The sequence below is a fragment of the Scyliorhinus canicula genome, chromosome 22 (assembly GCF_902713615.1).
Source record: "Scyliorhinus canicula chromosome 22, sScyCan1.1, whole genome shotgun sequence".
NCBI lineage: Eukaryota > Metazoa > Chordata > Chondrichthyes > Carcharhiniformes > Scyliorhinidae > Scyliorhinus > Scyliorhinus canicula.
In genome coordinates, this window is record NC_052167.1 from 26,658,323 (window position 1) to 26,686,118 (window position 27,796).

Sequence of the window (27,796 nt, forward strand, 5' to 3'; positions counted from 1 at the left end):
GGATTGGGTGATGGGGGGGGGGGGGGGGGGGGGGGGTGCATGTCAGAGGTTCAGCCATTAAACCATCAGCTTCCATCTCAGGACCTCGTCTGATTGTCGAAGGCTTTGGTCACCGCTCCGAACAGCTCTTTTCAAAGTCGTGCATTTTTCCTTTCCCTCTGTGAAGCGATGTGGTTCGATAATAAGGGTCCCAGGCAAATGCACGGTGCTTGTGAGGCGAATTGGACATTCCGAATTCTCCCTCCGTGTACCTGAACAGGCGCCGGAATGTGGCGGCTGGGAGCTTTTCACAGTAACTTCATTGCAGCGTTAATAATAATAATCGCTTATTGTCAAGAGTAGGCTTCAATGAAGTTACTGTGAAAAGCCCCTCGTCGCCACATTCCGGCGCCTGTTCGGGGAGGCCGGTACGGGAATTGAACCCACGCTGCTGGCCTTGTTCTGCATTACAAGCCAGCTGTTTAGCCCACTGTGCTATTTATGTAAGCCTACTTGTGACACTAATAAAGATTATTATTCTGCTCTTCTTCGCTTGTGGGTCCTCGCCGTGTGGCAATTGTTCCGACATATCAGCTGATGTGACACTGACCCTACACGAAGCATTGGCGGTTTTAAGATGTAACGAGTTTGTGAACATCATTACGTAAATTCAAATCTTCCTCCCCTTTTTAGATGGGCATTTCTTTGAGACAATGGACAGGATTCTCGAGTCTCGCCTGCGGTGGGAGCTGGTGCGAGCGAGAATGGAAAATAGGGGGCGGAATTCTCTGATAATGGGGCTACGTCCCCCCCCGCCCGCGAGAAAACCGGAGCGAATCACTCGCGACTTTCCTGGAGAATGTCCAGAGTGATTCTCCGCTTTGAAGGGGGCCAGCAGGGCCCCGGAGTAGTCCTCGCAGCTCCGGCTCCCTGCACGTCCGGCCGTCAGTCCACGCAACATGGCGGACCCACACAGCGGGCCAGCCCCGACGATATAGGCCGCCCCCCCAGATCACGCGCGCCCGCCGATCGGTGACTCCCGATCGCGAGCCTGGCCGACCTGGAGGCCCCCCCCCTCCCCAGTGACAGATTCCCCCCACCCCCCACCAGGTCAGCCGCGGACTGAGTCCGCAGCCGCCACTCCGAGCTCACACCGGGTGGAACCATGAGTGAACCACGCCGGCGGGAACTCAGCCAGTTGGCAGCGGAGAATCGCCGCAGGGGGGCCTTTGTTATAACCTGCCTGCTTGCCATTGGCTGGGAACTAATGACAATCCTGTGGGAGTATGAGCTTCCCCAATGACGGGGGGGAGGGGAGATAAATCATTAGCGGACTCCCTGCATAAATAGAGCTGGCCAGTTTGGAACCAGCTAGAGAGGGAGAGAGGAGTGAGCTACAAGGGAAGTTGCCGCTGTTGTATATATATATGTTATTGTAAATAAATGTTATTTCTTTGAATCCTGAAGACTCGTGCTGGATTCTTCATGGCCTCTGGTGGCTGGGCGCCCGCGTGCGTGTGGTTGGCAGCGTTTTTCTGGTCCCCGGAGAATCGAGGGAGTGGCGTCGGACCAGATCGCGGGTCTGACGCCCCATTCTCCACGCCGGCGCCGAGCGCGATTGCAACGCGGAGGCTCAGAGAATCCCAGCCGTGGCGTTCCAACCAAATCCTCATTTGCTTTCAGCGGAAAACCCCAACCAGGACGGACGATTTCCTGCCAATCTATATTCAAATAGTGGGCGGGGTTTTCCTCCGTGGCGGGAGAGACCCGCCATTGTCCAGCGGCAGGATCTTCCAGTCCCGTCAGTGTCTACGGGATTTTGCGTCCCCCGTGTCGTCCGCCACTGTGGAATGCATCCTGGAGGTGTTGCCAACAGCGAGACTGGAAGATTCCACCAGCCTGAACTGGAAAATTGTGGCCAGTGTCTTTAACATAGTGAGTCCAATTGTGCTTTGATGGAACATCATTAGACACAAATTAGCATGAGTCGGGTTTGGGGACGGTAATTGAGGAATTTGACCTCTAGCACTGGGAGGTTTTTCTCAGCATGGTGCAGAAGGAGGCCATTCGGCCCATCAGGTCTGCACCGACCCTCTGAAAGAGCACCCGAGCTAGACAAACTCCCCCCGGCACCCTGCCCCATCCCCCATAACTCCACCTAACCTTTGGATACTAAAGGTCAATTTAGCACTGGCAATGCGCCTGACCTGCGCATCTTTGGAGTGTGAGAGGAAACCGGAGCACCCGGAAGAAAACCATGCCGACACGGGGAGAATGTGCAGACTCTACACTGCCAGTCGCCAAGTCTGGAATCGAACCCAGTTCCCTGGAGCAGCAAAGCTGATCACTGCCACTTCAAAATCTGCAGTTGATAACAGCTAGGGGCCCATTAGGCATCCATAAAGTATTCGGCTTGATAAAATCCTCATATTCTTTCACAAATTTGTCCTTGCCTTCACTCATAGATTTCATAGAATTTACAGTGCAGAAGGAGGCCAGTCAGCCCATCGAGTCTGCACCGGCTCTTGGAAAGAGCACCCTACCCAAGCCCATACCTCCACCCTATCCCCATAACCCAGTAACCCCACCCAACACTGAGGGCAATTTTGGACACTAAGGGCAATTTATCATGGCCAATCCACCTAACCTGCACATCTTTGGACTGTGGGAGGAAACCGGAGCACCCGGAGGAAACCCACGCAGACACGGGGAGAACGCGCAGACTCCACACAGACAGTGACCCAAGCCGGGATTCGAACCTGGCACCCTGGAGTTGTGAAGCATTTGTGCTAACCACTATGCTACTGTGCTGTCCTAAATGCTCCATCCAGCATTTCTCTCACGGGTTTGTTAAAGCTGTCTCGTTCCTTCTCCCCTCCCCAAACCACACCACCACTCTTTTCACCTCTCTCGTTTCCCTTTAAATTTTCATTTCGATGAAACTCCTGGTTGTCGGCTCTCATTAATCCTTAAATGCCTCCATTTGCAGATGGGGGGTAAGTCTACTTTTTAATGCATTAAAATGTACCGATTTATGACTAATTCAATTCTGCCTTTTCACCTTACATTACAACATTAATTGGTCATGGGTTGAAGGGTTATGGAGAAGGGGCCGGACAGTGGAGTTGAGGCCAGGTTGGGATCAGCCGTGATCACATTGAGGGTGTTGGACTCGGGAGGCTAGATTGACGACTCCCGCTCCTTGGTCATGTGTTCTCGGGAGGAGATGCTCTGGCTGATTTTGCAATCCAGCTCTTGGTCGGTAACATTGTAGGTAGCAGATGAGGAACATATCAGCCATGATAGAATGGCAGAACAGACTCGATGGGCCGAATGGTCTAATTCTGCTCCTATATCTTATGAACTAATGAAATTACAACAGTTGGTTACCCCTCTTTGTCCGTGTCTCGATCTTCCGACTGCCTGCAGTCTTTGTCATTCTGTACATGGAAATAAAACGACCTCGGCTTTGAGCGGGTGACCCAGCCTCCCTGTTGCCTGTAGTCCCTGTCTCACATGAGTGATTTGAGGAGTGTGCAGACCATCACAAAATACTCTTGCTCGGTCAGGTCTTCCCACTGGGGTTATGGCGGCCCTAGAATGATCTGCAATACATGAAAACCTGACGCATTGATATGAAATTCTGCTGCCCACTGTTTTCACAGAAATGTTGACCTCTTTCTTTCCAGTTGGTTCATGTCTCAATTACGGAATTGAACAAAGTCATTTGATAAAGTCAAGTGGCCACAGTCTCAGGTGACCAGAGGCTGCTTTCCCCTTTGAGGGGGGAGAGCTGACTGGTGGTGATTTAACCTGAGGCTCACCCACACCTCAGGCGAGGGGCGAGGTTGAGAAGGCTTCATAAATAACCTCAGCCGGTACGGCAATTGAACCCTGGGATTGTCATATGAGGAGAGACAGTTAAGATTATATTAATTGGCGTGTAGAAGAGTGAGAGGGGATCTCATAGAAACTTGAAAAATTCTACCAGGATTAGACAGGGTAGAGTCAGAAAGAATGTTCCCAATGGTGGGGGAGTCCAGAACTAGGGGTCATAGTTTGAGGATAAGGGGTAAACCTTTAAGGACTGAGGTGAGGAGAAATCTCTTCACCCAGAGAGTGGTGAATCTGTGGAATTCACTCCCACAGAAAGTAGTTGAGGTGAAAACGTTGTGTAATTTCAAGAAGGAATTAGATGTCGCTCTTGGGGTTAAAGGGAGCACGGAATATGGGGGGAAAGTTGGGATCAGGATATTGAATTTGCTGATCAGCCGCAATTGTAATGAATGGCGGAGCAGGCTCGAAGGGCTGAATGGCCTCCTCCTGCTTCTATTTTCGATGTATCTATGTATCTTTGTAACCAGCGCTGTTGGCTATACCCTCCGTCAACTGAGCTGAACCGGATTTAATATGCGTGTGTTAGATGCTTTCAATAAATATGACACATTTCCGGGCGAATGAGATTTTATCAATTTTATTAAAAAGTAACCATGACCAGTGTGCGCATGTGTGTGTTTTTTATTTGTTGAGGGATGTGGGCGACGCTGGCTGGGTCAGCATTTATTGGCCATCCCTGAGTGAATTTAAGAATCAACAACATTACTGTGGGTCTGTAGGCCAGGCGGGTAAGGACGAGAGGTTTGATTTCCTTCCCTGAAGGACATTAGTGAACCAGATGAGTTTGCATGACAATCAACAATGGTTTATGGTCATCATTGGATTTTTAATTGTGTGTGTGTGTGTTTAGTTGAACCTTGCACGTTGAACTTCTCATGAGGAGGACATTCTACCCTGACTCAGCATTTTATCTCATCCATGTTTGGCAGAGAGGACAGGACAATAAAATATTTGCAATTTATTAATCACCAGTCTAATTACTGGTCAGTTAACGACATTTCCTCTGGGTATCTTAATTGTTTCATCTATGGCGCTCGCTTAGCACCATAGATTAAACATACTCCTCAGGGTGATTATCTAAGACTGTCTGCTGAGGAAAAGGAGGACCTGGGGTCAGACTGAATCACGCAAATTCTCCCCGTGTGTGCGTGGGTTTCCTCCGGGTGCTCCGGTTTCCTCCCACAGTCCAAAGATGTGCAGGTTAGGTGGATTGTCCATGATAAATTGCCCTTACTGTCCAAAATTGCCCTTAGTGTTGGGTGGGGTTACTGAGTTATGGGGATAGAGTGGAGGTGTTGACCATGGCTAGGGTGCTCTTTCCAGGAGCCGGTGCAGACTTGATGGGCCGAATGGCCTCCTTCTGCACTGTAAATTCTATGATAATCTATGATTAATCTAGGACAAGGTTTCGGCGCAATATCGTGGGCCGAAGGGCCTGTTCTGTGCTGTATTTTTCTATGTTCTACGTTCTAAATGTGACTGCACAGAAGGAGGCCATTTGGCCCATTGCCTGTATGCACCTATGCAGTCTTCTTTTTCAGATAACAATGAAATTCCCTCGATTGAACCGGCCTCCACCACACTCTCAGACAGTGCATTCCAGACCCTAACCATTCGCTGTGTGAAAAAGTTTCTTTCGCTCATGGCTTTTCCTTTTTTTTTGCCAGTAATCTTTCGCCAGATTTGACAGTAATCAATGCTGATACAGCACATCCACACGTGGAGACATGGAGACACACTCACACTCCACCCCCCCCCCCCCCCCCCCCCCCGCGCACACACACACACACACACACACACACACACACACTCAAGACCGCCAAAGGGTTGTTAATTCTCCCAGGTTCGATTCCGTTCGTGAATACCGCCCAGTCCATCACACGAACCTGCCTCCCATCCATTGATTCCATCTACACCTCCCGCTGCCGGGGGAAAGCGGGCAGCATAATCAAGGATCCCTCCCACCCGGCTTACTCACTTTTCCAACTTCTTCCATCGGGCAGGAGATTCAGAGGTCTGAGAACACGCACGAACAGACTCAAAAACAACTTCTTCCCCACTGTCACCAGACTCCTAAATGACCCTCTTATGGACTGACCTCATTAACACTACACCCATGTATGCTTCATCTGATGCCAATGCTTATGTAGTTACATTGTATATATTGTGTTGCCCTATTATGTATTCTCATGAATTTTCTTGAATTCTGTTTAATTCCCTTTTCTCCCCATGTATGATCTGTTGAGCTGCTTGCAGAAAAATACTTTTCACTGTACCTCAGTACACGTGACAATAAACAAATCCAATCCAATCCAATCCAATCCAATCCCGGCTTGGGTCACCGTCTGTGTGGAGTCTGCACATTCTCCCCGTGTCTGCGTGGGTTTCCTCCGGGCGCTCCGGTTTCCCCCCACAAGTCCCGAAAGACGTGTTGTAAGGTCATTTGGACATTCTGAATTCCATCTCCATGTACCCGAACAGGTGTAGCGAGTAGGGGATGTTCGCAGTAACTTCATTGCAGTGTTAATGTAAGCCTAAATGTGACAAAAAAAATGATTACATTATTATATAACTTGTGTATAAGGTTTTCTTTGTTTTATTTTTCAGGCCGTGATATGGCGAGCACAACTTTACCTGGCTATCCTCCACATGTTCCACCCACTGGGCAAGGCAGTTACTCCACCTCCACATTGGCTGGCATGGTACCAGGTAACTAACAAGTTTAACGCGAGACCTAGAACATAGAATATAGAACATTACAGCGCAGTACGGGCCCTTCGGCCCTCGATGTTGCGCCGACCCGTGAAACTATCTGAAGCCTATCTGACCTACACTATTCCATTTTCATCCATATGTCTATCCAGTGACCACTTAAATGTCCTTAAAGTTGGCGAGTCTACTACTGTTGCAGGCAGGGCGTTCCACACCCCTACTACTCTCTGAGTAAAGAAACTGCCTCTGACATCTGTCCTATATCTACCATCCCTCAATTTAAAGCTATGTCCCCTCATGTTGGTCATCACCATCTGAGGAACTCTCACTGTCCACCCTATCTAACCCTCTGACTATCTTATATGTCTCTATTAAGTCACCTCTCAGCCTTCTCCTCTCTAACGAAAACAACCTCAAGTCCCTGAGCCTTTCCTCGTAAGACCTTCCCTCCATACCTGGCAACACCCAAGTAAATCTCCTCTGAACCCTTTCCAAAGCTTCCACATCCTTCCTATAATGTGGTGACCAGAACTGCACGCAGTACTCCAGGTGCGGCCGCACCAGAGTTTTGTACAGCTGCAGCATGACCTCGTGGCTCCGAAACTCAATCCCCCTACTGATAAAGGCTAGCACACCATATGCCTTCTTAACAGCCCTATTAACCTGGGTGGCAACTTTCAGGGATTTATGTACCCGGATGCCGAGATCTCTCTGTTCATCTACACGACCAAGAATCTTGCCATTAGCCCAGTACTCTGCATTCCTGTTACTCCTTCCAAAGTGAACCACCTCACACTTTTCTGCATTAAACTCCATCTGCCACCTCTCAGCCCAGCTCTGCAGCTTATCTATGTCCCTCTGTAACCTATAACATTCTTCAGCACTATCCACAACTCCACCGACCTTCGTGCCATCTGCAAATTTACTAACCCATCCTTCTACACCCTCTTCCAGGTCATTTATAAAAATGACAAACAGCAGTGGCCCCAAAACAGATCCTTGCGGTACACCACTGGTAACTGAACTCCAGGATGAACATTTGCCATCAACCACCACCCTCTGTCTTCTTTCAGCTAGCCAATTACTGATCCAAACCACTAAATCACCTTCAATCCCATACTTCCGTATTTTCTGCAATAGCCTACTGTGGGGAACCTTATCAAACGCCTTACTGAAATCCATATACACCACATCAACCGTTTTACCCTCATCCAAGTGAAGGTTGATGATACTGAAGTCTTAGGCCTGGATTATTCACCTTCTATGTTCAGCAGTTAGCCACCACCAATGAGAGAACGGCAAAGTGCTCCATGACATGCGATACCACTGACCTGCAGGGGTTGATGGGATATTTGCTACCGCCTCCTGGTGGCTGGGCATTTCAGCTGTAAAGAAGTGTCGTGGGACCCAAAACTGCTGTAATGGCTGGTGGGACCCTGTTGAGTGAGAGAAAGAATGGCCTTTGCAGTTTGGGGTGCTTAATAATTTCAAACGGATTAATTTTGTTGTTAAAAGGATTATTTGACAATCGCTATCTCTTTGAGTGAGTTAATGAATAGGTTTTGAGCAATCCTTTCTTTGGATACGGTAGCACAATAGTTAGCACTGTTGCTTCACAGCGCCAGGGTCCCAGGTTCGATTCCCGGCTTGGATCACTGTCTGTGCGGAGTCTGCACGTTCCCCCGTGTCTGCGTGGGTTTCCTCCGGGTGCTCAGGTTTCCTCCCACATGTCCCGAAAGACGTGCTTGTTAGGTAATTTGGACATTCTGAATTCTCCCTCTGTGTACCCGAACAGGCGCCGGAGTGTGGCGACTAGGGGCGTTTCACAGTAACTTCATTTCAGTGTTAATGTAAGCCTACTTGCGACAATAATAAAGATTATTAGATGTTGATACATGAGACTTGGCTCATGTTGGATTGTCAGAGGATAGAACAGAAGGTGTCCGTTCAGCCCATCCCACCTGTACCAGCTCTGTGGAAGATATTAACCACCTTCCCCTGCTCTATCCCCATACATCTGACTTTGCTTCTCTTTTATCATCTGCAACGGATTCTGATTCTGCCAGCACAGCTTCTGTTTTGTACAATTCTCTGGCTCGACAATTCCACATTGATTAGTTTGAATCACCTCCCATGTATCATCCTCACACCTATTAGCTCCAGTGGATTTTGAGTTGTCCGCTAGCGGGGCTGATGTCTGATGGGGCATTAGCTCAGTTGGCTGGATGGCTGGTTTCTGATGCGGAGCGAGCGGAGCGAGGTTCAATTCCCGCACCGGCTGAGGTTATTCATCGGATTTTCATTCCCGTGGGGCAGGGAGGGTTGGGTGGTGGGTGCTGGATAGGAAATTTGGCCCACTGCCCTGGGAATGCGTATGGAGGCCTGCCAGGTGCTGAGGCAGGCTGGGTGGATCCATGCTCCGGCAGTCTTTTGAATTACATTTTAGAAGGAGATAGAAACAAAAAGCACCCCCTCACTCCCCTCCATACACTTCCTCTGCCCCATCCACACTATTCTATGCCACCCATGCCCCTCCACCCACCCCATACCCTCATATCCCTGATGTTCTACCCACTTCATGGCCCTTCATACACCTATGACAGCCCATTCCCCTCTGCCTACCCCCATGGCCCATCATACGCTCTGTGCCACCCACATCACTTCAGCCCTTTATAGCCCCTATGCCAACCCATGCCACCCACCCACCATCCTTTTCCCTGACCCTGTCCATGCCAACTCACCTAGTGTACACCTCCTTGACAGCTGGACATTTCCTTGACAGATGGACAGTTTTTTGGCAGCCGGGCAGTTCTTTGACTTAATGAAAAGAACTCCAGTTTGACTAACCTCTTAAAAGGATCGGCAAAGACCTTTTCAGCAAACCAGTACCTTTTTAAAAATGTTTTTTAAAAATTTAGAGTACCCAATTTTTTTTTTCCCAATTAAGGGGCAATTTCGCATGGCCAATCCACCTAACCAGCACACCTTTGGGTTATGGGGGTGATGCACAATCAATGGACACGAAACATAGGTGAAGTCCGAAACGAAAGGCTTTAATTAGCAAGAAGTGAGCCCGGCAGCAGACGTACAGGAAATGGCCTGGCTGCAGGGGAACACGGGTCCTTATACCCCGCCTCGTAGGCGGAGCTACCTTCCTCTTAGCCACTAGGGATAAGAAGCACACAATACCTGGGCCAATGGGCAGCGAGCCCTCTGCACCAATGGCAGCTCACACTCCCAGGTACCGTAATACCCCTAGTCATACTACCACAGGAGGTAAAACCCACGCAGACACGGGGAGAATGTGCAAACTCCACACGGACAGTGACCCGGGTCCGGGATCGAACCCGGGTCCTCAGCGCCGTGAGGCAGCAGTGAGCAAACGATTACCTAACCATTTGGATCACTCATGGGGAACAAATGTTGCGATGATGACTTTTGTTAAATAGGGAATGATAACACCAGAAAACCTTCAGATTCATCACCGTGAGAAATCCTTTATAGAAAGAGGCTCCTCAGCAGGATCCCTTTTAACGAGTGAGGCCTACCTATCTTTGCTGCTGTAGAGGTTTGCCTGTCTGTGGCACCAACCATTGTAAGAGGTCAGACAAATAGCTATAAGCGTAAATTACATCTTGCATAAACTGGGTTTCTGCAATCTTTAACACTGATTTAATAAACATCGCACTGGAAGACAGGCCTGCACACAAAGCCAGCCATGCCCCCATAATAAATTAATCACCATGGGTGATTTACTGCTGATAACAATTGTTGGCAGCCCTGAGGGAGGATCTTCAAATTAAGCCCTTTTAAGTCGCACAGGTACCACCAGACATCTTTTTAAAGTGTTTTTCAAAATATTAAAACATAGATAATTTATAAAGAAACTGATTCACGTGCACCAATGAAAGATTTAAGTCGTTCAGTGTACTTTTCTAAAGTTATTTTAATTGATTTCAAATAAGGTTACTTACATGCAATAAACCAGACAGTCATGTTAAAACTGCTTGGGCAGAATTGAAAATGAAAATGAAATGAAAATGGCTTATTGTCACGAGTAGGCTTCAATGAAGTTACTGTGAAAAGCCCCTAGTCGCCACATTCCGGCGCCTGTCCGGGGAGGCTGGTACGGGAATCGAACCGTGCTGCTGGCCTGCTTGGTCTGCTTTAAAAGCCAGCGATTTAGCCCAGTGAGCTAAACCAGCCCCTATTCTCCGTTGGCTGACGATGAAATCGCGAAACGCGATTGGGCGGAGAATAGGTTCCGACGCTAAAATTGCTGCGGGAGCTGATTTGACGCCAAATCGCAAATTCGCCGTCACTTCGACAGCGGTGTTAATGCGTTCCCGAACGCATGTACAGTATACACCTTTTGCATGTCATTAGCGGGCCCAACCTGGTATTCTCTGGGGCCTCCGCGATTCTCCCCGCCTCCGATGGGCCGACTTCCCAATGGCGCGGTTCACTTGTGCTATTAAACACCGTGAAACCGGCGCCGTAGCTGCTGAGGGAGAGAGAGGGGGTACGGAAAGTGTCCAACATCGCCAGAGTTTGCCGATAGTTGTGCCGCTGGCCGAGCGGGCTTCTGCCAAGGCTGGGGGTAGTATGGGGTGGCCAGGAGGTGGGCTGCGGGATCGGGGTGGAGGGGCACGGAACACCATTGCCGCAGCCGGCAAGGCAGCCATGCAGCTGCGCACGCCGCTGACAACCCACTGCGAACTTAGTGCCATGGGTTGTATGGGTCCTCCCCATGGCACACACCTGGGTGCCCTCTGGCCCCAGCCAACCATCAGCTGTATGGGGGCGCTCCAACACAACCAGTACCATCTTGTTGGCTGGGATGAGTTTGTGTGGGGAGTGTAATGTGTGTGTGCGGCTGGGATGAGCGTGTGTGGGGAGTGTAATGTGTGTGTGCGGCTGGGATGAGTGTGTGTGGGGAGTGTAATGTGTGTGCGGCTGGGATGAGCATGTGTGGGGAGTGTAATGTGTGTGTGCGGCTGGGATGAGTGTGTGTGGGGAGTGTAATGTGTGTGCGGCTGGGATCAGTGTGTGTGGGGAGTGTAATGTGTGTGTGCGGCTGGGATGAGTGTGTGTGGGGAGTGTAATGTGTGTGTGCGGCTGGGATGAGTGTGTGTGTGGGGAGTGTAATGTGTGTGTGCGGCTGGGATGAGTGTGTGTGGGGAGTGTAATATGTGTGTGCGGCTGGGATGAGTGTGTGTGGGGAGTGTAATGTGTATGTGCGGCTGGGATGAGTGTGCGTGGGAAGTGTAATGTGTGTGTGCGGCTGGGATGAGTGTGTGTGGGGAGTGTAATGTGTGTGTGCGGCTGGGATGAGTGTGTGTGGGGAGTGTAATGTGTGTGTGCGGCTGGGATGAGTGTGTGCGGGGAGTGTAATGTGTGTGTGTGCGGCTGGGATGAGTGTGTGTGGGGAGTGTAATGTGTGTGTGCGGCTGGGATGAGTGTGTGTGGGAGTGTAATGTGTGTGTGCGGCTGGGATGAGTGTGTGTGGGGAGTGTAATGTGTGTGTGCGGCTGGGATGAGTGTGTGTGGGGAGTGTAATGTGTGTGTGCGGCTGGGATGAGTGTGTACGGGGAGTGTAATGTGTGTGTGCGGCTGGGATGAGTGTGTGTGGGGAGTGTAATGTGTATGTGCGGCTGGGATGAGTGTGTGTGGGGAGTGTAATGTGTGTGTGCGGCTGGGATGAGTGTGTGTGGGGAGTGTAATGTGTGTGTGTGGCTGGGATGAGTGTGTGTGGGGAGTGTAATGTGTGTGTGCGGCTGGGATGAGTGTGTGTGGGGAATGTAATGTGTGTGTGCGGCTGGGATGAGCGTGTGTGGGGAGTGTAATGTGTGTATGCGGCTGGGATGAGTGTGTGTGGGGAGTGTAATGTGTGTGTGCGGCTGGGATGAGTGTGTGTGGGGAGTGTAATGTGTGTGTGTGGCTGGGATGAGTGTGTGCGGGGAGTGTAATGTGTGTGTGCGGCTGGGATGAGTGTGTGTGGGGAGTGTAATGTGTGTGTGGCTGGGATGAGTGTGTGTGGGGAGTGTAATGTGTGTGCGGCTGGGATGAGTGTGTGTGTGGAGTGTAATGTGTGTGTGCGGCTGGGATGAGTGTGTGTGGGGAGTGTAATGTGTGTGTGCGGCTGGGATGAGTGTGTGCGGGGAGTGTAATGTGTGTGTGCGGCTGGGATGAGTGTGTGCGGGGAGTGTAATGTGTGTGTGCGGCTGGGATGAGTGTGTGTGGGGAGTGTAATGTGTGTGTGTGGCTGGGATGAGTGTGTGTGGGGAGTGTAATGTGTGTGTGCGGCTGGGATGAGTGTGTGTGGGGAGTGTAATGTGTGTGTGCGGCTGGGATGAGTGTGTGTGGGGAGTGTAATGTGTGTGTGCGGCTGGGATGAGTGTGTGCGGGGAGTGTAATGTGTGTGTGCGGCTGGGATGAGTGTGTGTGGGGAGTGTAATGTGTGTGTGCGGCTGGGATGAGTGTGTGTGGGGAGTGTAATGTGTGTGCGGCTGGGATGAGTGTGTGTGGGGAGTGTAATGTGTGTGTGCGGCTGGGATGAGTGTGTGTGGGGAGTGTAATGTGTGTGTGCGGCTGCAGCTTGTCAGCCTCCCGAGTGTCAATCACGGACCCAGCAAATCCCGCAATATTTCTCATTGGAATCGATTGTGTTCCACGTGGTGCCGGTGCCAGCCCCTCCACAGTTTTGCTGTCGTGAAAGTCCACAAATTCAACGTCAGCGTCAATACTTATGGCTGGATTCTCCGATTTTGCGGCTATGTTCGGAGGAAGTATCTGGTCTTATGACCAGAAAGTCGGCAGCCCCCCGCATCGATGCTCTGACCGGTGGGGGGGGGAAGCAGCCACGTAACTTTACCAGCGGATACGGACGCAGAATGTCCGGGTTCGTGGTCGCGTTTGCGCACGGCGGGGGTCGCATCATACAACATGGCGCAACAGACCCAACCTGCCAGATAGTGCCCCTCTCAACCCCCTTGACACCCCTGGACTACACCCTCACCAGTCCCCCCACAGCCCCAGCCGAAGCCCCACCTGCCAGATGAACAGCTCCCCCCGCCGACTCTGGCGGCGCTGAACACAGTCCGCAGTCTCCACGCGAGGTCCCCGAAAATTGAGAGGACATGTGTCTCACGCCATCGGGAAGTCAGCCCATGAGGGGTGGAGCATCGGGGTGGGGGAAACTTTAGGTGATGTCCTGAGGTCGTCCCAACGGCATGCAGCGTACTCCTCATGTATGCGGTTTTGGAGGAGGCGAAGCGTCCAAAAAACGGCACCGTCCCTGATTCCGGCGTAAAAACGGATTCTCCGGCCAATCGGTGAAAGTGAGTTCTGCATCGACATTCGGAGAATCCCGCCCTTAGTCTCAGAACAGAGCATCCAGCCCCTTAAGTCTACGGTCAACCCATTTTCCGCTATTCCTGTATTGATAAAACTGTACCAGGTTATCACTCTTAAATACACCAAACAATATTTTCTTGAAGCAATGAAAGAAAACAATTACATTTTATTCGAGCTCCTAATTGTGCTGGTTCATCGAAGGTTTTAATGTTTGTGACTAAAAATAGAAAGCTTTGCTTGCATATTGTGGTGAATGTAACTTGGTCATTCACACTGTATTTACCAATACCTTTGCAAGTGCAGTAGCGTTATCCGACCACTAGGGGGAGTAGCTCTGGGAATGCTCAGGAGTTTGTACAGGGCTCCACCCTTGGCTCCGCCCACAATTCCTCCCCTCTGTGCTGCTGTATAAATAACCTTGTGCAGAGTCAACCTGCAGTTCATCGAGAGTTCATCAACGGGTAACAGGCTGGCTCTGTAGTAAGTAGATTAAAACCACTGTTCATATCTGAAAGCACGTGTCTGGTGAATTGATGGTTCCATCACATACCATGCCTTCCCGATCACAGGAGATCCCCAAGCTTTTCACAACCCGCTGTGTACTGGAGTGAACAGAGCAGTTAATTGTTTTTACCCAGCAAGATCCCACGAACAGCAACGTGATAATGACGAGATACTTTGGTCAAATCTTCCAAGGGCTGTCAATCACCGCCGGGTGGCCACCCCGCTTCGATTCTTTTACCTTACGTTGGAACTCCGCATTTCTGGCCTGGGCCTCCTGATATAGGTTGGCTCGGACACCGGGGAGAGCTCCCCCCCCCGGAAGGGCAGATGTGGCCTCGGTCTCATATGTTATTTGAAAAGTTGCACCTTCAACAATGCAGCACTCCCCCCCCGTATTGCACTCCGAGTTTGAGTCAGTATCATGTGCTCAAATCTCTGGAGTAAGGATTGAACCGCTGGCCTTCTCAAAGGCCTTGGTCTTTCCAATATTTCCCAGAGCTCGCAGCCGGGGCGAAGCACCACACCATCTATCGGGACTCTGTTTCAATTCGGGGCCTCAGAGGAAAACTGCCCGCCGAGGTCGCTAGCTGGAACTCCTCAGTACAGGAAGAGATCGGGAAGCCATTTTAAAATGGCGTCCTGATCTCCCAACCCCCCAACGTGACCCCTGAACCCCCCCCCCCCCGAAAGCCCCATCACACTTATAAGGAGGTCCTCGGGGGGGCCCCTGCACCCATCCCACTTCACATGCGCAAGGCACACCCCTGGCACGCTGGTGCCACCTAGGCACCTTTGCACTGGCATTGACAGCCTTGGTACCAAACTGGTACACCCTCCAATGGGCATGAGGGTGTTGTGGGGGGGGGGGGTGAGGGCAGAGGACCCCCTTATTGGTGCGTTGGGCTTGGACTGGGATTTAGGGGTTGGGTCAGAGGGGTGGAGAGATTGGGAGGCGAGCGGAGGTCCTCAGTGCAGGAAACGGGACTAAGTGAGGCCTCGGCAGCGCATTCCCCGCCAAGGCCCCAATCTACCCGAATGGCCGTTCGGTAGGGTTCAGCACTCCGAGCGCCAGCAAACACCCGGCTAATCGCGCAGGTTATGGGACTCTTCTCATTTGGGTAGATCGCGCCAGAGAGAGTGCAAAAGTCTGGGAGAGAGAGTGAGTGAGTGAGAAAGAGAGAGAGGACAAGGCAGAGAGAGAGAGGACAAGGCAGAGAGAGAGAGGACAAGGCAGAGAGAGAGAGGACAAGGCAGAGAGAGAGGACAAGGCAGAGAGAGAGAGAAAAAAGGCAGAGAGAAAAAAGGCAGAGAGAAAAAAGGCAGAGAGAGAGAATAAAAGGCAGAGAGAGAGAAAAAGGGCAGAGTGAGAGAGAAAGAGAGAGGAATAGGAAAAGAGAGAAAAAAGGCAGAGAGAGAGAGGAAAAGGCAGAGAGAGAGAAAAAGGCAGAGAGAAAGAGAGAGACAAAGAGAAAGAGCAAAAGGCAGAGAGAGAGAGAAAGGCAGAGAGAGAAAAAAATGTAGAGTGAGAGAGAGAGTAAAAGGCAGAGAGAGAGAATAAGAGATAGCAAAAGGCAGAGAGAGAGAGTAAAAGGCAGAGAGAAAAGGTAGAGAGAGAGAGTAGTAGAGAGAGCAAAAGGCAGAGAGACAGAGAGAGCAAATGGCAAAGAGAGAGAGAATGATTAAAAGGCAGAAAGAGAGAGAGAGAAAAAGGCAGAGAGAGAAAGGCAGAGAGGGAGAGAGAGCGAACGGCAGAGCGAGCGAATGGCAGGGAGCAAAAGGCAGAGAGAGAGAGATAGCAAAAGGCAGAGAGAGAGAGATAAGAAAGATGGATAGAAACTGGCATAGAGATAGAGGGAGAGAGATAGCAAATTCACAGGGAGAGAGAGAAAGAGTGGCAGAGGCTGTTGTTAATGTTAAAGAAAGACAGGGATAGAGAACTGACTCATGTTAAGTTAGATAAAAAGAGATAAGAGAGAGACAGAGAGTTGGCTGGCATTAATAGAATGTAAGCATTTGGGGAAAAATCCAATGTTGAGGAGCAAATTGAACATGTTTGATTACTATCTCGAATGAGATAGGATTGTTCCTCTCAGTCACATATCACCCTGGAGCTCATTATCTAACACACGGTTTTCTGAGTCATCGATAAAGATTGTTGTGAGCTGTGAAGGTGCTGTGGAGCGTATCTGGTTCCCTCTACTTAACCCGCAGTTCAGGTTCAAGAGAAGCATTTCAGGGTCAGAGAATAGAAGAAAGGTCTGTAAATATTTAAATCGCAGTCTTGGTCATGAGTCGCAGCCTCCCTCTCCATCCCAGAACGAACAGTCCTCCTGCCAATCAATCCTTGCGTGAGGGTCCTAGGAGGTTTCAAACTCTGTCTGTTAAATGAAACATTAGCAGCAGGTCCTCCAAGCTGATGGGACTGGATTACATGGGCCACGAAAGTCTCTGCCGATTATTGAATCTTTTGCTTCGCCTTCCGCTGCGCTGGATTTATTAAGCACTGTTTATTTGCAGCGAAAGTCGCCATCCATTTAGCTAAAATTGTATTCAATTGTCTCAATCGCTGGATCTAAACAGACTGGCTCTTTATGGCTCTGCTTTTGATTCCAATATTTCCCTAACGTTGTCACCCTGAAGGCTTTCTAGATAAGGACACACTTTTTTGATGGATTACTGTTGACACGGGTTCTCAGCTGCCATAGTTGCGGCCACAGTTTCCGATTTTCCACCCGGAAAATTGCAGGGAATATCTTCGGGATTGCAAAATGTGAGATCCCGGGCTGGATTCTCCGATTCTGGGGCTATGTCCCCACGCCGGCGTGGGAACGGTGTCGTTTCACGCTGGACAAAGTGGCGCAAGACGGCCAACGATTCTCCGTTTTGCTGCGGGCTAGCAGGACGGCAGCGTAGAGCACCCGGTTCTCGCTGCCGATACGTCCCGGAGAATTGCCGGGTCTGTGGCCGCGCGAGGCGGCGGCCTGCAGCGGGCGCACCGTGCCAGATGCCGGAGGTCACTTGCAGATCCGGCCCGCAAAATAGTGCCTCCCCTTTGGCCGGCTCGCGCGCCCCGGACCATCCCCCCTGCCCCTAATAACGTCGCGCCCCCCTGCCCGCGGATTGGCCCTCCCCTGACTTTGGCAGCGCTGGACTGAGTCCGTTGCCACCATGCCAAGTTCCCGACGTATGAGACCACACGTGATCGACGCCGGGGTGGAGCATCGGAGGGTGGGCCTCAGGCAATATCCTGAGGCCGTCGATACGCCACTTTGCCCGAATTTAGAAGTCCCACAGCAGGAGTGGCACCTGGAAAATCAACCCTCTCACCTGGATCAAAACTCTCGTTACACAAGTCTTGTACATGGAATAAGATGTCGCTATTTTTTTTTAAATTAAGCAGTGGCTGGGCAACACACCGTAACTGCTAGTTCAGTCACCGTTCAGAGGGTGTAGAGCAGGGGTGGGCAAACTTTTCCGTGCAAGGGCCACATTCAGAAATTCACAATTTTAAAGGGCCGCATAGTATATTAAGTAAAATAATTAATATTTTAAATATCCAAAATAAAAGGTCTTTAAAGAAAAAAAAGCACATTTATTTGAAAAACAAAGTAACTCAGTAAGTAACAGAACAATGTCAATGAGAATGATGCATCTGACTGCAGTCATTTACCAGTTTGTTGAAATCAGGTGTCAAGTTGCTTGTGCTGATCCTTAACAGTGACAGAAGCACAGCCTAGCCGAGTCAACCATAAAAACGCGCGCAGTGGGGTGGATGAGTGGGGCTGCCTTATTGGTCGGTTTAGTTGGTGTGCGACCAATAGGAGTCCAGGTTACAAGCTTATTGTTTTATAACCTGGACTCCTATTGGTCGCACACCCAACTAAACCGACCAATGAGACAGCCCCACTCATCCACCCCACTACGCGCGTTTTTATGCGGCCCGCCAATGAGGTGCCCGGAATCATAACCGGCATTTTTGAAAAGCCGCCGGGGAAAAGCCGCTGAAGTAAATGCGCTTATTGAATAAGCGCATTTACTTCAGCGGCTTTTCCCCGGCGGCTTTTCAAAAATGCCGGTTATGATTCCGGGCACCTCATTGGCGGGCCGCATAAAAACCTTTGTCGGGCCGCATGCGGCCCGCGGGCCGTAGTTTGCCCACCCCTGGTGTAGAGGATTGCTGCACACTCCAAAATGATATAGATGGGATGGTGGAGTGGGCGATAAAGTGGCAGATGGAGATTAACTCTGATCAATGTGAGGTAATGCATTTTCGGGAGGTCAAACAGTAGAAGGGGGATACAAAATTAACGGAAAATTTCTGAAAGGGGTCGATGAAGTGAGGGATCCTCGCACCCCTAAAGGTAGCAGTACAGGTGGATAAGGGTGCAAAGAAGGCATATGGAACACTCTACTTCATTGGCAAAGGTATAGAATATAAAAGTGATGATATAATGTTAGGATTGTATAAAACACTGGTGAGGCCGCAGCTGGAGTATTGTGGGCGGTTCTGGTCACCACATTACAGGAAGGACGTTATTGCTCTGGAGAGAGGGCAGAGGAGGTTTACAAGAATGTTGCCAGGGCTGGAGAATTGTAGCTAAGAGGAGAGATTGGAGGGGTACGGATTGGTTTCCTTGCAACAGAGAAGACTGAGGGGTGACATGATTGAGGGGTACAAAATTGTGAGGGGTAGAGGAACCAGTTTCCCTTGATCGAGAGTTCAAAAACCAGGGGCGTAGATTCAAGCTAAGCAGCAGACGGATTAGAGGGGACATAAGGAAGACATTTCTCCTCATTTACTCCGTATCCTCAGACTATGGCCCCCTGGTTCCGGACTCCGTAGCTGCCTTTTGTTATAATTCAGTACAGCCTACTCTCCCCGTCATTACCAGCAAGAAGAGGTAGTCAAACAAGCCACTGGAGTTCCACTGTGCAAACTTAGCACAATATTTATCCTAATTAACGATAGTAATGAAACATTCAGCACATATAATAAGCGCTCAGTCTCGTCGGTGAGCTTATTTAGCTGGAAACGTCCTTCTCTCTCGTTAGGTGCGTGGGGTGGTAGTTGGTGGGTGTGGGGGGGGGGTCAGAGGTCAGGACTGTGGCCTCAACCCTCCAAGGAAAGGTGAATAATTTCCTTCCCATTCCAATTGCTATCTCTTCACGAAGGGGAGTAGCTAGGCACGGTAGCATTGTGGATAGCACAATCGCTTCACAGCTCCAGGGTCCCAGGTTCGATTCCGGCTTGGGTCACTGTCTGCGCGGAGTCTGCACATCCTCCCCTGTGTGGGCGTGGGTTTCCTCCGGGTGCTCCGGTTTCCTCCCACAGTCCAAAAAAGATGTGCAGGTTAGGTGAATTGGCCATGATAAATTGCCCTTAGTGTCCAAAATTGCTCCTAGTGTTGGGTGGGGTTACTGGGTTATGGGGATGGGGTGGAGGTGTTGACCTTGGGTAGGGTGCTCTGTCCAAGAGCCGGTGCAGACTCGATGGGCCGAATGGCCTCCTTCTGCACTGTAAATTCTATGAAATCACATTGCGTCGCACTCCAGGCTTGTGAGAGGAGTTAATGCGGGAACCAGCGTCTTCATTCAGTTACGAGACTTTAAACAGAATTTGTTCATGAGATGTGGGCGGCGCAGGCTGGGCCAGCATTTATTGCCCATCCCTAATTGCCCTTGTGGGGGCAGTTCAGAGTCAACTCCATTGCTATTGATCTGGAGTCACATGTTGGCCAGACCAGGTAAGGATAACAGATTTCCTTCCCGAAAGGACATTAGTGAACCAGATGAGTTTTTTACGACAATGGTTTCATGGTCGTCATTAGACTTTCAATTCATTGAATTCAAATGTCACCATCTGCAGTGACAGGATTTGAACCTGGGTCCCCAGAGCATTACTCTGGGTCTTTGGTTCACTAGTCCAGTGACGATACTGCGACACCACCTCTGCCCCACCTGCGTCTACTCCATTGGCTCCCAAAGGTATTCCTGGGAATGTTATCCATGGAGTTTTGGTCTGGATTACTCTCCCACATTGAGTTAACTTCTCCGTTTCTACATCCCAGCCCTGGCAAGTTATTCCAAAGATTTCTCACACTTCAGTTGATGAAATTATCCAGATACCAGGTTTAAATTTATGCTGATTCATTTGACATTTGTGCTCAGGTTCTGGTTCTGTGTCTCTGTGTTTATCACCATGACCCCTCTGTAATGTACGTGTGTCATATAAATCTTCACATGTTGCCTCTTTAATACATCCATGCTTTTGAAAAAATGAAATGAAATGAAAATGAAAATCGCTTATTGTCACGAGTGGGCTTCAATGAAGTTACTGTGAAAAGCCCCTAGTCGCCACATTCCGGCGCCTGTCCGGGGAGGCTGGTACGGGAATCGAACCGTGCTGCTGGCCAGCTTGGTCTGCTTTAAAAGCCAGCGATTTAGCCCAGTGGGCTAAACCAGCCCCTCTAACTTTTACTTTTCAAGACAATATTCCTTCGGCATACAAATATAAACTTAATTTTTATTCTAATGTCTTGTGACGGGATGGTTCAGTTGGAAGGGCCACTGAGAGTCAGCAAGGTGGATTTCCTGCTCGAGGGCTTGAAGACAAATAACAGAGCTGACACTCCAGCCCTGTCGTAGGTGCTGTCTTTCAAGATGCTGTCACGAAGCACACCGATATTATCCGCTAGAGCATCACAACTTGGAATACCAGTCCGTGGGGGTGTATAGTTTTGTTTTGTTTCAGTGTGAGGAGATGAGTGAAACTTGCAGTGAGAATAAATAGTCCACTCATCAGGTAATAATTATTAAAGACTATTTGTTAAAGTAAAGAAAATACAAATACACACAAACTGGATGACTCTACTCTCCCACAATTAAGATGTGTGAATTATTAAACACACACAGTTTATATAGAACGTTCCCCTTGTTACAAAATGATCTACGATACCTGAACTCTAAGACATCCCCTGTTCCTCAGACAACATCCAAATTGAATAACCAGGTATAGTTACCACACAATACAGGGATGTTACTCAAACCGTGTACTGTGTGGGCAGCACGGTAGCACAGTAGATAGCATTGTGGCTTCACAGCTCCAGGGTCCCAGGTTCAATTCCCCGCTGGGTCGCTGTCTGTGCAGAGTCTGCACGTTCTCCCTGTGTCTGCGTGGGTTTCCTCTGGGTGCTCTGGTTTCCTCCCACAATCCAAAGACGTGCAGGTTAGGTGAATTTGTGTCCAAAATGTTTAGGAGGGGTTATGGGGATAGGGTGGAAGTGAGGGCTTAAGTGGGGCGGTGCAGGCTCGATGGGCCAAATGGCCTCCTTCTGTACTATGTAATCTATGGAAATCTGGGAACTGCCTTTTTCTTGGTCCAGCGAAAATATTTAAAAACTGTTGTTACAAAGGTTTTCTGCACTGCCTTGGCTCTGAGACTGAAACGCTTGTTTGCTGTAAACATGGCCTTCAGGCTTGGTGGCTGGAATCTGGCCTGTCCACTTTCTGAGACTGCTAGATGTTAACTGTCTGTCTTGCTTCTCAGGGTCTGGGCAATTATACCGTTGTTATTTTTTGATTCTGCTTTCTGTGTATTTGGCCATCGGCCCCCATCAACTTCCTTGACTGGACATTAACATATGTATATAGAACATAGAACAGTACAGCACAGAACAGGCCCTTCGGCCCTCAATGTTGTGCCGAGCCATGATCACCCTACTCAAACCCACGTATCCACCCTATACCCGTAACCCAACAACCCCCCCCTTAACCTTACTTTTATTAGGACACTACGGGCAATTTAGCATGGCCAATCCACCTAACCCGCACATCTTTGGACTGTGGGAGGAAACCGGAGCACCCGGAGGAAACCCACGCACACACGGGGAGGACGTGCAGACCCCGCACAGACAGTGACCCAGCCGGGAATCGAACCTGGGACCCTGGAGCTGTGAAGCATTTATGCTAACCACCATGCTACCGTACTGCTCCTCATCTCAGGGACCATTCCAATCGTCTATAATCTCTTTCTCCTCCATGAGCCATTCACACTTGGTTATTATCTAAATTGCATTCTAAACCCTTTACTGGGGGAGACACATAGCAGTTGAGGACCTTAGACTACTGCCTACTGCTGTCCCCAGCGGAATTCGTGACAGAAGCATTGTTAAACTCTGTCTGCTGTCTCAAGAGAAAAAACCCATGGTGCTATTTTGAAACAGAGCAGGGGAGTTACCCCCTGTGTCAGGTCCAATATTTATCCCTCAATCCATCACACACGAAAGGGATTATTCTCACGTTGCAGTTTGTGGAATCTTGCTGTGCGCAAATTGACTGCCGCGTTTCCTGCATTACAATGCTGAGCACATTGCAAATGTATTTTGTGGAAAGTTGCTTTGAGATGTTGAGTGCATCGTGAAAAGCCCAACATAAATGCATCCCTTTCTTTAACACGAGCCCCCGCAAACGCAGTGTAGAGATGAACGACAGTGATAAAACCTAAAATGAATAACATCCCCGGAACTCACAATTCACCAACTGGATGATTCTACTCTCCCGCAATTAAGATGTATGAATTATTAAACACATACAGTTTATATAGAACGTTCCCCATGTTACAAAATGTATCTATGATACCTGAACCTCTAAGACATCCCCTGTTCCTCAGACAACATCCAAATGCAATAACCAGGTATAGTTACCACACAATACAGAGATGTTACTCAAATCTAGGAACTGCCTTTTTCTTGGTCCAGCGAAGATATTTAAAAACTGTTGTTACAAAGGTTTTCTGCACTGCCTTGGCTCTAAGACTTAGTACCAAAAAAAAACAAAATGTAAAAGCATCAAATTATTCTCTGCCTTTTGTTTGTAGTGATTTCTCCTGTGTTTCTTTCCTCAGGCAGTGAATTTTCAGGAAACCCTTATACCCATCCACAGTACACAACTTATAATGAAGCCTGGCGTTTCACCAACCCTGGATTACTAAGTGAGTATTTACTGGCCGATTATCGGGACCTACGTCGCACTTCCTGCTTCAGAAAGACCTCAGTAAAACATGATCCAATTTTAAAAGAAATATTTGACTGTTCACAGCTGAGTGAGCAAATCACTTTGTTTTAAATAGTGGGTTTGCGCATCAGGGTTAATACGGCTTTGATTTTCTCACATGTTTTGAAGTTCAGTTCGCTTTCACCCAAATACTTATCGTGCCACTTATGGGATGGGATTCTCCGTCCCGTGCCTGTTTTCCAGCATGCCCCCCCCCCCCCCCCCCCCCCCCCGGCCGGCAGCGGGATTCTCCATTCCCGCATTCTGCCAATGGGGTTCCCATTGTGACCACCTCCACGCCATCGGGAAACCCGCGGGCGTGAGTGCGCTACCGGCAAAGCGGAAGATCCCGCCTTCGGAGAATCTCGCAGATTGTCTTTTTGACTCCTGTCCTAATATGCGTTTGGATCTCCCTTGCTGGATCGGTGAATGATCGGTAGAGGCAATGGTGGATCAGAGAATAGAACCATAGAATCCCTACAGTGCAGAAGTGCAGAAGGAGGCCATTGGGCCCATCGAGTCTGCGCCGACCCTTGGAAAGTGCACCCTATTTAAGCCCACGCCTCCACCCCATCCCCATAACCCAACCTAACCTTTTGGACATGAAGGGGCAATTTAGCATGGCCAATCCACCTAACCCGCACATCTTTGGACTGTGGGAGGAAACCGGAGCACCCGGAGCAGACCCACGCAGACACGGGGAGAAGGTGCAAACTCCGCACAGACAGTCACCCATGACGGAATTGAACCTGGGTCCCTGGCGCCGTGAGGCAGCAGTGCTAACCACTGTGCATTCACTATTTTATTCATTCCACCACTGGCGGATGTGACTTCAGTTACCTGGGCGCTAAGCTGTGGCCCACCCTTGCCCATCCCTCTCCAGATCACCACCTCTCCTCCTCTGGGAGCATCAGAAAACAGAGCATGTTGACCAACCTGTTTTAACATTTTCTTGTGTGCTCAAAGTCAAAGTTTGATCAAATAAAACACCTCCGTGTCCAATTAAGCTAAAGCTTGTTGAATAAATGCGAGTTCTAGCTTTTGTTGTTGAAATGAAGTATTAAATGCAAACTCCTGGGCTGAAGGGGGTTGATGTGAATTTTTATTGTACAATTAGAAAATTGCGGCCCCACCAAAATTTAACTGAGAGCGAAACTATTCTGAACATTTTCACATTTCTGAAGGGAAAAACTGTTCAGAACTGCATTTTCTCCCATTTTCTAAAGTATGCAAGGTCAGTTCAGACCAGTGTTCCTGTTCTTGCCTTCTTGGGGTGTCTTTGGGGAGCTGGCGCACAAGGAACAGTCCAACTTCAAGCTGCGGAATGTCATCCCCATTGAGAGCTGTTGCCGGTTTGTTGGCATGTACATTGACGGGTGAAAACTGGGACAAATTGTCACTGTTGCACTCCCTCGGCGAAGGGATTCAGAACAGGTGGAAGCCCTCACCTGAGCCAAAAAAAGGATAACGGGACAGGGAAGGCCTCGGGACAGGGAAGGCCTCAAGCTTCTCCATCCCAATGCAAAGCCTCATACATCACGAGATTAATACATCCTCTACCCCAAAACCTGGAAGAGGTGGACCTCCGGGGGGCAGTGGGGGAAACCTCCCAGCCGATTGGGGAAAGGGAAATCTGGGAATTTCCACTCCGAGCATGGAGAGGATGTGGAGAGGATGTTCCCACTTGTCGGAAAAACTAGAAGCAGAGGACACAATCGCAGGGACGATCCTTTAAAGCAGGGATGAGGAGGAATTTCTTCAGCCAGAGGGTGGTGAATCTGTGGAACTCTTTGCCGCAGAAGGCTGGGGAGGCCAAGTCACTGAGTGTCTTTAAGACAGAGATAGATAGGTTCTTGATTAATAAGGGGATCGGGGTTACGGGGAGAAGGCAGGAGAATGGGGATGAGAAAAGTATCAGCCATGATTGAATGGCAGAGCTGACTCGATGGGCCGAGTGGCCTAATTCTGCTCCTATGTCTTATGGTCTTTTGGATGGCGATCGAAGCTGTGCCGGTTGAACATTGCTGATGCCTTGCCTGGGCGTCTGCCCTCACTCAATAATCAAATCGAACCTCAACCTATCCTGGGCAGGCACTGTTTGCTGATAAACTGTTTGTTAATATATATGTCCTTCCAACTTGTCCATCTTCTCCTGTGTTAACTTTCAGGTTCACCTTATTATTATAGTGCCGCATCCAGGGGTACAGCACCCCCGACTGCTGCCACTGCCTACGATCGCCACTAGTTACTATGGCAACCACTATGAAACTGCAAGATGACTCTCTCGGGCTCCACATTGTACCAGTCTGATCAATTTCAACAGTTGGGATGAAGAACTGGAGACTTAAGAAAACCAAACTTGTTAATCTGTGAGAGTGACAGAAGGACAGACATTTGAACATCCATGTTGAAAAAAGTGGATCTGCCCTGATTCTGGCTGCAAATGTTTCTCCTTCAAACTGTGGTACCATTTGGTATATTTAAACTGTTGGCTTCATTTTCCATTCCAGCCCGGTTGGTTCCTAGTGACTGGACAGAAAAAGATAAAAAGAAAACGAAACAAAATAACTCATATATAGATATATATATATGCGTATATCATAATGAATGGATTGATTTAAAAAAAAACACATTAACAAAAAAAAACAACTGCTTCTGTGCTTCAAAACAGTGACTGAGCATTTGGACGAGCTCATGCTCCCATTTTTGACTTGGTGATTTTAATGATTCCACATATATCTATACACCTAATAAAAACAACAGTGAAAGAACGTCTGTTGTTCACATGAAGACCATATCTGGGGAGGCAACGGCGACACGACATCTAGCAAGCGAAGCGAGTGGAGCGGTTGCCCGCAGCGTCATGTTTACGAGATGACGGATCTCAAAACTTTGGCTCAATGTTGACTCCTGTCGTTTTGAATGGAGGGAGCACACTTTCGCCCAGCAGCCTCCCCCCCCCCATCCCACACCCAACTCTTCCCCCGCTCCCCCCCTCCCTCCCTCCCCGCCGTAACCCCACTGCCCCTCGCTCTCCCGCTCGCGTCCCTTCTCCCGGACTCCTGATTCACCCAGCTCCACTGAGGGCCCAGCTCTCGGCAACTCTCCAGACACCTTTATCCTGATGGCGCACACTTTTTTTTTCTCCCCCCAGCAAGCTACCAAAAGCAGTCAGTGCTCCCCCCCCAACCGTGAGGAGCACCGAGGGCCACGTTTAAACTGCTCAAAACCCCCTCCCTTTCCCCCCCCCCCGACACACTCAATAAATCTAATTGTGTTTTACTTCAGAAGATAACGATGAAAGGTGTTTAGGACGAAGACTGAAAAGTAGTTTATTCTCCTCACGCTGGAGGTGTCGGACGAGCAAAAAGGAAGGCCGCGTAATGGCCTGTGTTTCCTTGTACTTTTATTTTTGCACTAGCTTTCTGATTGTACCGATTGTGGCTGCAATGGGGTCAGAGTTGGCGAGGGGCACCAATTGCCACCGTAGACCGATATTGTTTAAAAACACTTTCCCTTCCGAGAGAGAAAAGAAAGAGTCAAATAGGCACTTAATTGGCTTGGATGTTGAGTTTACAGTTACTGCACTCCAGTGGCGAAAGATATTAATGAAACCTGTAGATAGACGTTACAAAACAGCTGTACGCTTCAACAGTTACAGTACGCCTGCCAGAAATCAGAGCTTCCATACGCAACAGAATTGAGAGCAAGGTTATTTTGGAATGATTATGATGGAGGGGGTGAAGGGGTGGATTGTTCACTCGGCTATCCAGGTTATTGGGATGGTGCAGAGTGGTAATGTGTTCTCCATCTCCAGGCACTGTTACTCCGCGCAATGACAGGGGAATGCCTGTGTTCCGGAGGTGGATTTATTCTGCCTTCCTCCCACCACTTCCTACCTGCATGTCAGTGCAGAAAAAGAACTGGCGTCTCACACACACATAACACACACACACACACACCACACCACACACACACATGCATGTTGGTACCTTACAGGTCAACTTCTGAACAACACTAGATTGATCTTCCCCTTCCCCCACCTTCCCCCACAGCCCCCCCCCCCCCCCCCCACCCCTTGCTCCATGCCCCTCGACAGAACCCTGACCAGGAGTTTCAAAAAGTTACAGACACAGCACAACAGTCACTGCCACGCACCCCAGCGCATTTGTCTGTCTCTTTCCTGACCCATTCGCGGAGGCAGGTTCGTTCCGGGAACCAGCTCACGCTCGGGTGCAATTTTATGAAACCTGGGGTGGTGGGGGTGGGGGGGGGGGGGAATGGGAGGGCATTAATG

General features: G+C 49.5%; 1 protein-coding gene across 1 annotated transcript in view; it reads left to right on the forward strand.

Annotated features, from left to right (window-relative positions):
- Positions 1 to 27,542, forward strand: part of LOC119956166 (paired box protein Pax-2-like) — a 249,275-nt gene extending 221,733 nt beyond the window's left edge. The window contains 4 exon segments of the mRNA XM_038783090.1: positions 6,484 to 6,585; positions 23,351 to 23,437; positions 25,687 to 25,760; positions 25,762 to 27,542. Coding sequence (XP_038639018.1) covers positions 6,484 to 6,585; positions 23,351 to 23,437; positions 25,687 to 25,760; positions 25,762 to 25,809 — 311 coding nt within the window. The 3' untranslated portion in view covers positions 25,810 to 27,542.
- The last annotated feature ends 254 nt before the right edge of the window (positions 27,543 to 27,796 follow it).